Source organism: Hermetia illucens, chromosome 2, assembly GCF_905115235.1.
Source record: "Hermetia illucens chromosome 2, iHerIll2.2.curated.20191125, whole genome shotgun sequence".
NCBI lineage: Eukaryota > Metazoa > Arthropoda > Insecta > Diptera > Stratiomyidae > Hermetia > Hermetia illucens.
In genome coordinates this window covers 112073309-112087520 of record NC_051850.1, presented here as the reverse complement: position 1 = coordinate 112087520, position 14212 = coordinate 112073309, and the positions used below count along the sequence as shown (strand labels likewise).

Sequence of the window (14212 nt, the reverse complement as noted above, 5' to 3'; positions counted from 1 at the left end):
AGACCATTCGACATCAACAACGGTCTACGACAAAGGGATGCCCTATCATGCCTCCTCTGTAACCTGGCCCTCGAGAAAGTCATCCGTGATGCTGAGGTAAATGCAAAAGGTACGATCCTCTTTAAGTTCACCCAACTACTGGCCTATGCTGATGATGTCGATATCATGGAAAGAACGACTCGAGACATACAATCTGCCTTCATCCAGATCGAGGAGGCGGTGCGAGCTCTTGGGCTGCACCTCAATAAAGGGAAGACAAAATATATGGTGGCAACGTCAGCACCGAAAACCAACCAACCAACAACATCAAACTACACTGATCAAACGGGAAAAATAAAGATAGGAGACTACAACTTTGAGACCATTGATAATTTCTCCTATCTAGGGTCGAAAATCACAACCGATAGCAGCTACGATCATGAAATCCGCGCACGGTTGTTGGTAACCAACAGAGCCTATTTCAGTTTACAAAGAGTGTTCCGGTCGAACCATAGGATCAAAGCTCTTACTGTACAAGACAATGATCTTGCCAGTCCTCATGTATTCCTCGAAGACTTGGGTTCTTAGGAAGAAGAATTGCAAACTCTTGGCCGCGTTCGAAAGAATAATCCTCCGATGGCGAAAACGTATAGCAGCTGAAGGGGTTATTTTGAAAAAGGAGATTGTGGTTTAGAAGATTAAATAAATACTATTTTCGTATAGCAGTTTTATCACCACTTTTTGAACAACCTCCGTATATTAAGATAGCTATCCATTCCACTCACGGGGCATAGGACTTTACCAGATTTAACGCCACCTCCTAGTCCAACGGTTACATCTCTATCAGGCCACCGCAGAACATACCAGTTCTACCCTTATACGGTATGGGTTGATTTCTTTACAGGCGCAATGATGAAGTTTTGAGTATTTGAACTTCCGTCGCTCCAGGCCGGGTTTTTTAGTGTGCAAAACTACTTTACATCTTTTTTCTGAAACTCATCGGGTTTTTGGGTTCCAAGTGCTACCAAATATTGAAAAATCGACAGGGTTGCCTCGAGAAACATCTCCTTTAAGAAATGCATTTTGATTTTTTTTTGTTTCAGATGACCCTAATGCGAGATATCATATACACCCCAAAACAACTATTTTCCGAGGTGCCACTCGAGATTCAATGTCACTCGTTCAATTTCCAATATTTTGGAATAGAAATTTTCGAAAAATATTGTTTAAATGTTTCATTATTATATGGAAATTGACTAAAAAATTGACACTATCTGTATCTGCAAAATAAAAATCTTAAAACGTCATTACCTGTAGAAATGTCAAAAAAGCTGAAATTTGACCAGATAAGTTCGAAAAACTCGATGGGATGGTAGGATGATAAGAATACTCGAACGAACAGAATCCGTCAAAACTAACCAAGAACAAATAGAAACTCTACAAAAGCATGTAACCAAATCGGAACGACTTTATCCATACAGTGAATTCATCGATTAATCGATGGCGTTCCACTTACGTCTACGGATCAAGTACACTGGAAGGAGGATATTCAGCAGGAAATTGAGTCACTTATAAACGAAATATATGGAAAACAATATGGAATTTCAAATTGAAGAGTAAAGCTCTCAGATTCATTGAAAAATATAAGACGCGTCTGGTTGCAAAAGGATACACTCAAAAAGCTAAACTTAACTGGGAAATGTTTCTCTTGCTATGCATGAACGATATTATCTTAGCTGGGACGCGACTGAGATCAATCAAGTAAACTTTGTAAAGCTCAGGATGAACGGCCTGTGGGAACTGCAATCATTTCTCGGAATTAATATCACGAAACCTAAGAAAAATGTGCTTAAGATGTGTCAAATGAACTATCTACGAAACTTGCTTTCGGGTTTCAACACGAGAAACTCGAAATGACATAATCATGTAATTGCAATCACTGTAATTATAATCGTAGTCATAGCCATTTGTTATGCCCAAGTTAATTTACCAAGTAGTAAATCTGCTTATAAGTGGGGGTTAGGAAACCATCGTTTCCAATTTGTAGTTATTATAAGTTAATCAATAAAAAGGCAAATTCAATCAATTTTTTTTGGATTTAAACTTTATTTTTTAATAAAAGTAATCGCCGATAGCATCGACACACATCTGCCATTTTAATGGTTATTCATTTATCCCTTTGCCCTAGAAGCGTGGTTACCAGGAGTCAATGAACTGCTAAAAGATCGTTTTCACAACCACTGCAGAATTGAATTTTTGATCAAATTTCGAAGGTGATAATCATCATCATCATCATTATCAACGGCGCAACAACCGGTATCCGATCTAGGCCTGCCTTAATAAGGAACTCGAAGCATCCCGGTTTTGCGCCGAGGTCCACCAATTCGATATCTCTAAAAGCTGTCTGGCGTCCTGGCCTACGCCATCGTTCCATCTCAGGCAGGGTCTGCCTCGAAAGTGAAAATCAGTGGGCGCAAAGTGACGGAGAGTTGCCAACCCCAACTGCTATAGTGTTGGCACGATCTTTTTAGCGGAACGTAGTCGAAGGTGCTCATGCAAGTGGTTGGGAGTCGGCCAATTAGGCAATATGTATTGTCTAACTGCATATTTCGAATCATTTCGTCTAGTTGCTTGCAGTAAACATTCGCCGTGATCGTCTGCAGACACCATCAGCTTCTTTGATCAGTATCCCGTTTCACCCAATATGTTGGTGGTTCACTATCGTTCAATCATGGCCAAGAACGCCTGTGATTATGGTAAATGAGTTGTTTATGAGAAGAAGAAGAAAACACTTTCTTGTAGTTAAAAGGAACGAAAGGAAGAGTAAACCATGTTTGCACAATGAGTGCGTTCCCAGACGCATTTGTGAAGGCGCAGTTTAAAGCCGACGGATACAAAACGCCGCCTGGCGTTCAGAATTCTGCGGAGATTCCCAGCGCATTCAGGCGGCAGTCAATTACTAGCGATCTAGTTTTGCTGTAAATATTGTGCCTGAAACATGCTCGTCTTCATCTTCTCATGAAGAAGACGCTTTTGAGGGGCTTGGAGGTTTCCAAAAGAGAAACAAAGCTCCAGGTGCCCCCATTTACAGAATGCGAGAAGATAAAGGAGAATTTAATACATACTTTTTCTGCAAATTTTTTTTGAAGATAAAGGGTGATTTTTTATTTATTGAATTTTCAAATTTCGGTTTTTTTGTTGTTTGCTTTTGGGAATAAATATTTATTATTTGATTCCAACCATACATGAGAAGCTTAAATGCATATATTTCTTGTTTTTCTTCTTGTTCTATTAGGTTGTTACACATGAAATGGCCGATTTGACAATCAAGTGAAGTTAGTTGCCATTTTACTGTATCAAACCACCACCAGTTGGCACTGTTCGTGCCGGATAATAAAGTATAAATACTCCTACATTTAACCGAGGAGACATTTCAGTTCTGACCATCGTTATGATAACAGTGAACAAAAAGGAAAAAAAGGATGGAAAAGAACCAAGAACGTATACTTTTTCTGTATGAGTTCAAACTCGGTCATAAAGCAGCGGAGGCGACCAGGAACATTAACAGCGCATTTGGAGCTGATACGGTAAGCGAACGAACCACACGGCGGTGGTTCGAAAAATTCCGGTCAGGCGACGTCAACCTTCAAAGTTGTCGATTGACAACGACGAGCTGCATTTGCTGACGACACACGTCAATCTGTGGAAGACATTGCAGAGAAACTGGCCGTATACTATTCGATAGCTTGCCGGCACTTGCAACAACTTGGAAGGGTGGAAAAGCTCGACAAATGGGTTCCGCATGCCCTTACGGAAAAAGCATGGCGCTTCGAATGGAAATTTGCAGCTCTTTACTCTCTCGCAACAGAAGCGATCTCTTTTTGCACAAAATAGTGACAAGTGACGAAAAGTGGATATTATAGGACAATCGTCGCGGATTAGCACAATGGCTAGATGCTGATGAGCCACCGAAGCATATGCCGAAACTGGGCATCCATCCGAAGAAGGTAATGGTGACTTTGGTGATCTACAACTGAAGTTATCCACTATTCCTTTTTGGCGCCTGGAGAAACGATTAATGCACAGAAATACTGTGCCCAACTCAAGGAAATGCACCAAAAATATAGTATTCAACGGCCGAGATTAGTCAACAGAGACGGTGCGATATTCCTTCACGACAATGCACGAACTCATGTTTTCAGAACAACGGTTCAAAAATTGAAGGAATTGCAGTATGAGACTCTGACTCATCCACTATATTCACCGGACTTTTCGCCAACCGACTACCATTTTTTCAAGCATTTGGATTATTTTTTGGCGGAAAAACAATTTAGGAACGAAGAGGCTGTCAGAATTGCCTTCGTCGAATTTATTAACACCCGACAGTTGGGCTTCTACGAAACTCGCATACATGCTCTTGAATCTCGCTGGGAGAAGTGTTTTGAATCGACTGGCACCTATTTTGATAAAATAAATAAATTTCTGTAATCTTTAGTCGTTTCAAATTTTAGTACCAAAACGGCCATTTCATTTGCAACAACCTAATATCTTTTTAAATTTAATTAGAAGGGGGAATTTCCCTAGAATTCTAAGCCGTGAACATTATGAACATTATTAATTTAATTTTGTAAAAAACAAGGTAAAACTTTCGATTTGTTGCTAATGCAGACACACTGCTTAACTCTTTTTCAGCCTATTGAATTTTCGGGAAGAACAAAATCTCTTAGCCATTTCGATGGAGTGACTCCATCCATCCATCCCTAATACAAGTTAATGTTGGATAGTTTGGCATAGTACCAAAATAGAATCCTATATATCCACTCCACACTCGAGGGAACTCCTGCTCTGATCCTATGTTGTTAACCGACAATATCTTTGTGTTTTACCTGGAATCTGCGTTTTGTTAAATATGATATTAATAATTTACGGGAAAAGCAAATCGAGTTTCTAGGCGATACGAAATGTCATTGCATATACCCCAGTTATGTACGAAGTAGTTAACTAGCGCGTGTGTCGATGATGCCTAGATGATTTTCTCGTTTAGGTCTCCCCATCCCCTGCATCATATACGACACGAACAGCATCAAAAAGATGGGTGGAATTCTTGTGATTAAAGAACGTCGAATATGCGCAATGCTTTACTTCCAAGATACAAATTCAAGCGATGTGCTGCCGTGCAATATCAAGAGCATTGTTCTTGAATAAACAATAAATAGATTAATAGACCACGATCGAAGCAAGACAACAACTGAGAAAAGGCGATTCCTGCAAAAAAAAAGCCTGGCAGGGGAAATCTAGGGCAAATTGCAGGTCTCTTTTTAATTCTTTTATTTATGTCTCAGGAATTCCTTGCAACTCATGTGATGTAATCGACATCTTCCTGAGGAATTTCAATGTAACCCATGTAACTTGACGAAAAACGCGAATTCCCTATCTTTCTGTGAATAGAACACCAGAACGTAAGAGTTCTTATTAACCGCGCGCTTGCCTCGTTCATTCTATTCCCTGCGCTCTAAATTGAATGCAATCCACCATGTGAGTTAACTGATCAATTTTTACCTATGAAGATAACTGCGGTACCCACCACTGCATTTGTTCTGACTGCTTTGCATCTAAACCTTAATACTACGAATCTATTCATTCACACTGCATCGCCCGTTTTCCTGCTCAGTGATTCTTCTTCCCGGCATTTTAATTATCAGAGGAAGGACCCGTCATAGATAAGGGTCATCTAATCGGTCCGGATATCGATATGCATTATTTCAGTAATCTTGTGTCGTCCTAGGGCAAAGAACACTCTTAGAGTAGTTCTTCTGTAAACCACTCTCTTTTGTTTAGCAGGGAATTACGTATGCAATGTAGTTCCCCAAGCTGGTGTTGCGTAGAGCCCATATTTGTCTATATGGTGTCTAAAACAGGTAATTGTCTGACACCGAAAATTATCGGTAAGAGACAGTCACACAGTTGCCTGCTAGTTTTCTAAGACACATACTTGTCTGAGAAAGAAACGTTGTTAGCAATGAAGGTACTTAAAAACGGGTGAAATTATGAATTGAAACCAAGAAAGCAAAAATCAAGGACGGTAGATCACCGAGAAATAATACTCGTTAAATTCTGTTGTTGCGTTGGACTAGTGGCGTAACACACTTTGATCACATCCGAAATGAGGATATTTACGATCGATATGAGGTTGCACCAATCGTGGAAAAAATTACAAGGCGGACAACGATGGAATGCGTACTTGATTCGGGCTAACCAGAAAAGGTTTTTAATAGAACAAAATGACGCAAACAATCACAACGAGCCGACCCCGCTTGTGAACGAGACAATGGTTAAAGATAAAGAAGGGGACATACCTGAGAATTCGAAATACTCTTTGATGTATATATTTTCAAAATGCAACTCCGCCGTTGATATGCGTTCACTTTATATTTTATTATTATAGTATAATTTTGACTTTCTATAACTTTGTTAATAATATAGTGAATTCCCGATAATTCTATTAAGGGAAAATCGCACCGCGTCCTTGAAGAACTATTGTGCCCCATTCCCGTACGTATATAGGTTATTCGTTTTATCGGCAAATTCGAACAAATTTTTGGGATTGGAATGTATTTTGGGCCTAGATTTCATATTGATGCACCATTATGTATTTTTTCAGATTTTTCATTTTGATACGCTCTGAGACCTTTTATATTTTTTAGGGTACGCATTTTGCGACCTCACTTTCATATGCCTCAAAAATAGGATTAATTTCAAAAAGGACTAATAAAGCCCTTTCATTTGATACCCCATATGACTGTACTCCGTGAAAAAATTATACACCCCTTTCGCATGTGTGGGGGACCCCAACCCCCCCTTGAACCCAGCACAAGATGATACGACATATTGTATGTAAAGGAATTCATATTCTACATTTTCTCACCAAATAAATAAATCGGATATGACAGACAGACAGCAGACGAACAGACAGATAATGTGTGGTTTCAGACAAAAACCATAAAAACTTACCGGCCCGGTCTATTTTGCAGCCTCAAAAGAGTGTTCATTAATCGTTAAGAACCCACACCAACTACAGATAGCTAAGTCGTCCTCATCCAGCTTTTGATATCAACCAAAGAAAGTAGTGAAATGCGGGAATTTCAGAACAAGCTTCGGCTCTTTGGTAGGATAAAAGAAGAAAGTGAGGCAATGCATGAGATTGATGAACTCTATCAAATCTCACATTTCATCAAAGATATGGCTGCCATATTATAATAAACCACCAAGAAGGTCATTATCATATCGTCTAATCTGCCTCATAGACACCATTGGGAAAATGAGGATAACATGTAGCATTGAATATAAATAAAATCTGTTGAAGCGACAGTTGTGTACCAAGTCCATTCTACGAACAACACCGCTGACGTGGTATTAAATTTACCTTGACAGGCGATGGCCTCCACTTTTCTTGAAAAATTCGTCCACTTCGACCAATTGGGACTATATCAAGGACTAATTGACTAAAGCAATCAATTATCGCGGGCTAACTCTCCAAAAGGACTCTTTGGTAAGAAAACGCTGATATACTAAAAAGAACACCGACACGATTTGAGACCCACGAGACTTGATGTCGGATCCTCTACTGTGAAACGCGATGCTAATGCTAATAAGACCGTCAGCGTCATAAAAGCATGACTTTGAGATAATCGAGCTGCCCACTGATAATGACCACCAACCATATGACAAGGTGATTACTATTCAGATTAGCCAGCATTATACCACTTCAGAGGCAATTGTTAAGAACTTGAGGGTGGTGAACCGAAGCTCATTTCTATTTTTTCTTATGCCTCCGATGAGGTGACAAATGCTAGTCTACCGATAGCGTAAATTAAGTTTAGGATCGATTTAAAAACGCTAATTGGTCAGAACTTGAGTAGTTCGCTCCAAACTTTTATATGCTTCATCAGTCTGGAAGTAAACATAAGCGTAGGAGTGTAGTCGGAAGAGGGCCAACTGCCGATGTGATTCCACAAGATTACCCACATTTCTATCCCTCTTAGTTGCATTTTACTAAAAGCAGTAAATACTGTGAATAAATTCTCACTCAATCATCACATCGAAACGCGACCTTGAGTACTTTAGATTTCCTTTTTCTCGTATTCATTCCTTTCTCTTTTCCCGCTTTCCTCTAGTATGCTTACCGCATTAGTTTTAGCTTATCTCTTCCTGTGCAATTTTCCTGTACACCGGAAACTTCATTCCACAGGAAAACGGTTACGTTTGGGCATTTGATAAACGATACCACCGAAGCGCTGAATGATTATCATAGATTCCGGAGTCATAGCAGTGATAAATTTGATAGCTCTGGCGTTCAATCAGTCATTACTTTGGTGTCGATCGCTAATTTTACTTTAATGTCCATTAATTTTCACGTAATTGTCTTCCACTCAATTATTATCATCTGCAATTAGTAACCTAATTAATCACTAGCGCAATTGCTTCCGGTTTAAATAGGATCAACGGACTCTCCTGGTTTATTTTGTTAAGCAAATATTGGATGTGATTCTTTATTGGACATCCTAGACTTTTTTTTTATCAATGAACGCCAACAGAAGAATATTTCTCAGAGGCGTTGGCCTCCAACTGGCTTACGGACTGTGTTCATTATTTTGACTGATATAAAACCCTTGTAATAGTCAACTAGAAGGTAACATCTTTATGTAAACAACAGTAAAGATAACTTACGGGTTGCGGGGGTTGGTGAGCTCCGGGTTGCGGTGGCTGATATCCTCTGGGTTGTTGGTCAATTGGAGGGGCATTCGGGTATCCTCCGCCAAAGGGTTGCGCGTACGGATTGTACCCGCCTTGGTTCAGGTTATTCATCGGCATCGACATGGTGACTTAATCCCTAAAACACAGATACAAGGCAAATACGTAAATGAGCCGTGAATTCCAGGCGAACACTTCCAAAACAGGTCAAATATGTAATTAAGTAAGCGTCGACGAATGACTCATTAAACACTAAGAACCAAATGCGAAAAATTACTGATAGTCATGTTATTATTCATGAAATTATCAATAAAAAAGCAGTGAATCTGCCGCCTGGTACTGCACAGCGGCGTGCGAGAATTCCGTCTAAATTCCAAATAGGTCTTTTCGCTAGTTATTTACTTTTTCCGCTCCCGATTCCATACTAACCGAATTTCTAATATTAACTCGATGACGAAAGATGCCCTTCGATTTCGCTATTTTCACTATTTCGCGTTCGCTGCCACTTGTTCTCTAAGACGGTCGTCGTCTTGGCATCCGCCCGCGATATCCGACGTAAACTCTGCGCCGCCGATAAAACTATCTTCACTCAAGCCCGCACTGCTTGCATTCTTCTTCTGCGATTTGGGATATCGTAATCGCTTTGCCTTTATTTTGACAGTTTCGGAAGAGCCACAGCCGATGTCACAATTTCTTGGACATATTGCCCAAACTGCCAGAATGAATAAGAAAGTGAGATGGCAAGTAACTCAGTGGCTCTCAATATTGTGATCACCTAATGGTTTGCATATTCGCTACTGGATGAGTAGCCGCGATAAATGCATTTTTTTTCAAAATCAGTAAAGGGAAACTATTGTGTAAAGTGAAATATGTCTTTAAATAACTAAACATCAAGCAAATGTTACGTTGGTTTGAGGTCGAGATGCCAGGTTTATAGGTATTCTCAGAAAAGCTAAAATTATATTTTGAATCAGCGCGATAGGTGGGGCGATCTTTAATGAATAATGATGATTGCATCAAGTTCGCCAAAGGTCACCTTCGTTGATTGTTTCATACGGACTATCTGATCTTCCGGCATCTGTGTTAACATTGGCAGGATGGATCCATATCCGCATCAATTCTAATCCTTCCGAGTATTGGCATATTGTAGTGATGGGTTGAGTATTTTGATAAGTTGTTCAATAACCACCATACCAGAGTATGGAGGGTTCCATTGATAAATTGATCAATAACCACACCAGAATTTTGAAAGTTCTGCCAACTGAAAACGATCCACATATGCTGCCCACAGAACACAGAACACAAACTGATTTGTGATAATAAAAAACTTGTTCTTTCTTATTCGCTAGTGTTGATATTTTTGTTTTTGCAAAAACCGATATTTCGGGAGCCACTTGTTCCCTTCATTAGTGCTAACAAGTCCTGATTGTTCAATTCATTTACTTAATAATCACAAGTCGCTGAAAGTTTATGAAATTACAGCTGAACTAGCAAAATGTGGAGATAATAAATTATACCCACCAACTCATCAGTTTCTCTAACATGCACAACATTATCTGCCGCTCATAGACAGCTGATTGCTGAGCACCATATATGAGGTATTCTCCGCTATCTTGCTAGACCGGATAGTTTCATATACTCGGAACATCATCAACCCATGCCAAAGAGGCTTCACTGCAACAGTCGACAGAAATATTATTGGAAAGTAGCCAGTAGTAGTTGTAGATGTGGCTGGCTTTAGATACACAAGGTAAAGTTCCTGATCGTCTGTAACTCCGCAACGCCCAGTAACGATCCTTGTCCATGTCTGAATTAAGATGGTTCACATTTCTGAATAGTAACCCTAGGTAACCACTAGACAACCGTCGTGCGTTGAACAAAGATGAGTGGCATCCCAACGTATACTCTAATACAGAAATCGTTGAACTGGACAAAAGGTATAAATTGCACGCCCTGTAATGGAGCAAAACCATAGATTATATACCCTAGGTGGCAGACCTGTTGTACTGAAAAAGTCACCCTGTCAGAAGGTCGGGCCTACGGATTCTCAGGAGGATCTTTCATTGCATTTGATTGACCCTTTTGGGAGTACATGAGCGCAATGCTGACCATATTGTCTCCTACAGTGTACTGTAGTGTACCGTTATGGTCTTGAATGAAGTGCTCTAACACACTTCAAGGCCCTGATCCAATATGGATTGTTGCGCCAACGATTGTTATTATATGAGGAAAAAATGGAGTATCTTGGCGGCACGTGTGTCGACGACGCCTAGATGGTTTTCTTGTTTGTTGTTCCCGATCCCATGCATACATACACCCAATAGCATCAAAGAGATGCGCGGAATTCTTCACGCGCAAATGATTGAAGAATGCCGAACATATGCAATGTAGTTTTCTTTCACCATACAAATTCATGCAATGCGTCAGGAGACGAATCTCTCTCGTAGCCCTGTAGTGTACTGATACCATCCTGAATAAAGTCTTTTCACAAGTTTCAAGGTTCAGATCCAATTTAATTCTCCCGCCATAGATTAATTATTGTTTTCTGAGTAGTTACAATTTCGACAGATGCCGGATTTTACCTAATAATTGCACTAAAGGCTAAGCATTTAGGCTTGGATGATCCTACTTACTTAAAAGATAAAGAGGCTCTGGTGGTCGTTGCCGATGGTAGTCTCATGGGTTAATCCGTCGAGAACTCCCCGTGACATCGAGCACGTATGCAGGATGGTAAATTTCTGCATGGTTTGAACCAGACTATGTAAGAGTCTCAGGATATCAAGCGAAGCCGTGAGAGATTTAGGTACAATACCTTATGGGAGCTACAACAACCTCATAGTTCACCTTCTTCTCCACGTATTTCCGTTCGATGTTGCTGTTATGGGGGATAGCAACATCAATAATATAGGCGGAGCAACCTGTCTTGTCAACTAACAGCACCCCGGGCTTGTTGTGTGGTATGTGGCGATCAGATAGAACTTGCCGTCAATACATGCTGTAAGCAGAATTATCAAATACTACATGCGGCTCATATCGATAAACCGGACATGTTCCCATGATCAGCGCATGCTTGTAACGTCTCTAAAGCCAAACCACACATTCTACACAAGTTGTACTCCACCCGCCCATGCCGTCCTAAATGGCACATAAATCCTTTCGTCTCAACAAGGAGCTCCCCAGCACACAGCCATCAGTTCCACAAAGGCAAATCGATAAATGTTTGTCAAAGACAATTCACGGGTTCACCATGGATTGCCTTCGACTTCCATTCATCGATCCGCTCTTGGTCCGACTTCATCACATTCAGAGGATTGAAAGAACGATTCTTCGAGTGAAGTGGAGTCAGCCTACCTTACTAAATGTCGCATGCAAGGACTCGCCTACTATTTGCTGCAAAAATAAACGCGCAGCGAGTCGACTTGGCGATAATGTTGTGCCGCTACTTCAACCACGTCCCTACCTCCGATGTCACGAGCAGGTTCATCCGCCCCACGTCAGAGTTTGGATGATGCTAATGATTCGGAATTCGGACATAACAGTCCGTATCCGCCGCTGGACGTTTTCCAGATCAAGGTTTGTCCACGGCAATATTCTAAGTGCACAAGCCAGTGAAGGGATAGCGAATACATTCAATGCGCTTATTTTATTCTTCCCAAAGAGATGCGATTTCAGGACCAGCTTTAAACAGCGCAGGAATTCGGACAGCAGGGCATACTTCAGATCACCAACGCAAGCATAGGTTCTTTGCAAAATACCTATATATTTGTAGAAGTTTATCTCGATCATAACTTCGAAGTGTGGGTCACCAATGCTATGCGGCTCGTGATGACCTTTGCCGATGGCATGGATTTGACATTTATCTAATCTAAATTCCATCCGAATATCACGGCTGAATGGCTAAGGTGGTCGTCAGTATAGCGTATAGCTTCATGTCATCTAAGTACATCAAGTGTGTCAGCCATATTTTATTGCAAAACCATGCCCTCTTACATCATTCAGTAGCCATGAAAGGGGTTTCAGTGCCATGCAAAACCAGAGGCGACTCAAAGAATTCCCCTGGAAGTTGCCTCCCCGTAAATGGATAGGCTCTGAGGTATTAGCATCCTCAGATGAAAGCACTGACAAAGTGGTGTGTGTTTCCATGACTGTCGCCAAAAACTTTATTAGTTTCGGATCAGTGCGATACAGATGTAGGACATCGATTAGCCAGGTATGCGAGATGCTGTCAAAAGAATTGGCATAATCGATAGAGCAACTAAAGAGGTTTCTTAGGCCTCTAGTCGTCTGCCCTACGACTACCGAGTCGATAATGAGTTGGTCTTTGCAACCACTTGAACCGACTCGGTAGCCCTCCTGCTCCTCGGACAGAATGTTGTTGGTGCCGAGGTGAGCATTGACCGTTCCACTAATAATGGACGTTATGAATTTGTAGAGGGTTGGTAAGAAAGTAATCGGTTTTGTAACTGCGGGGCGCTGTACCGTGTCTTTTCAGGGATAAGATAGGTAATTCCCGCATTGACGAAGGGTGGAAATTCCCCCGGCCGACTCATGACCTGATTCATGCATGTGCCAACCGGCTGTATATACTGGCGAACTTTTTGTACCAGAAGTTCTGCACCCGATCCAAACCTGGGCCCGCCCAGTTCTTCTAGCTGTTTATGGCTCGTCAAACCTCTTCTTTGGTAAAGTCCGAAAAATTCATGCTCAGTATAGTGCCATGGCGGGTGCCTTCAGCTGTGATCCATTCAGCATGCTGGACGGATAACCCCAAAGTCCACCCCAATATTCTTTCGCTTAAGTTAACGAAAACTATACTGTATAGGCGTTCTGTTGGGATTTGCTGAGAGATCTGAAAAGGCTCGGCTGGTTCCTCGTGTACATTGTATTCTGGATACGTCTGGAGTGACTTTTGCAGTCAATCAGAACAGAGCATTGAATCCGTCAATTAATTTGTCTATCTTGTTGATTGGCAGCGAATTTAATGCTACTCGACTAGTTAACAGCACCTTCTCTGTATTCCTCAAAATCTGGAAATTCCGATAATGGAATACCAACATCAAGTTATGGGCAATCTACGCCGCCCCTCGTTCTTTCTGGGTGCCACTATATAAGGCTAGCACATGGAATCTAATCGGCATGGTTACTCTAATTCTTAAAGTTTTCATTAACATCTCTCTCCACCTGGTCATCGAAGTATTCTGGCCCGACGCAATTTCAAGTATGGAACTACATGATCATGTGGGCCAGGTACCATGGACAAATCACAATTAAAAAAAAGGTTGCAAATCCACTGCTGGTTATACCATCCATCCGAGAGTGGCCGATGATTGGTTGGTTTTGAAACACGCGACGTAGAATAGTAAATCGGGAGTATAAACTTCTCGGAAAGACTAGCAAGGAGCTCATTTTAGTGAACCAGCAGCAATGGTGAGCATTAACAACATGGCGCTAATATACGTATGCACATAAAATGACTGCCAGA

At 41.0% G+C, this 14212-nt stretch overlaps 1 protein-coding gene across 1 annotated transcript in view; it reads right to left on the bottom strand.

Moving 5' to 3' along the window:
- The window catches only part of LOC119648073 (phospholipid scramblase 1-like), a 58532-nt gene extending 49102 nt beyond the window's left edge, over window positions 1-9430 (bottom strand). Inside the window, exons 1-2 of the mRNA XM_038049555.1 lie at window positions 9160-9430; window positions 8707-8869 (exon numbers count right to left, since the gene is read on the bottom strand). Coding sequence (XP_037905483.1) covers window positions 8707-8856 — 150 coding nt within the window. The 5' untranslated portion in view covers window positions 8857-8869; window positions 9160-9430. The remainder of the gene's footprint in view (window positions 1-8706; window positions 8870-9159) is intronic.
- Between the last annotated feature and the right edge of the window lie 4782 nt (window positions 9431-14212).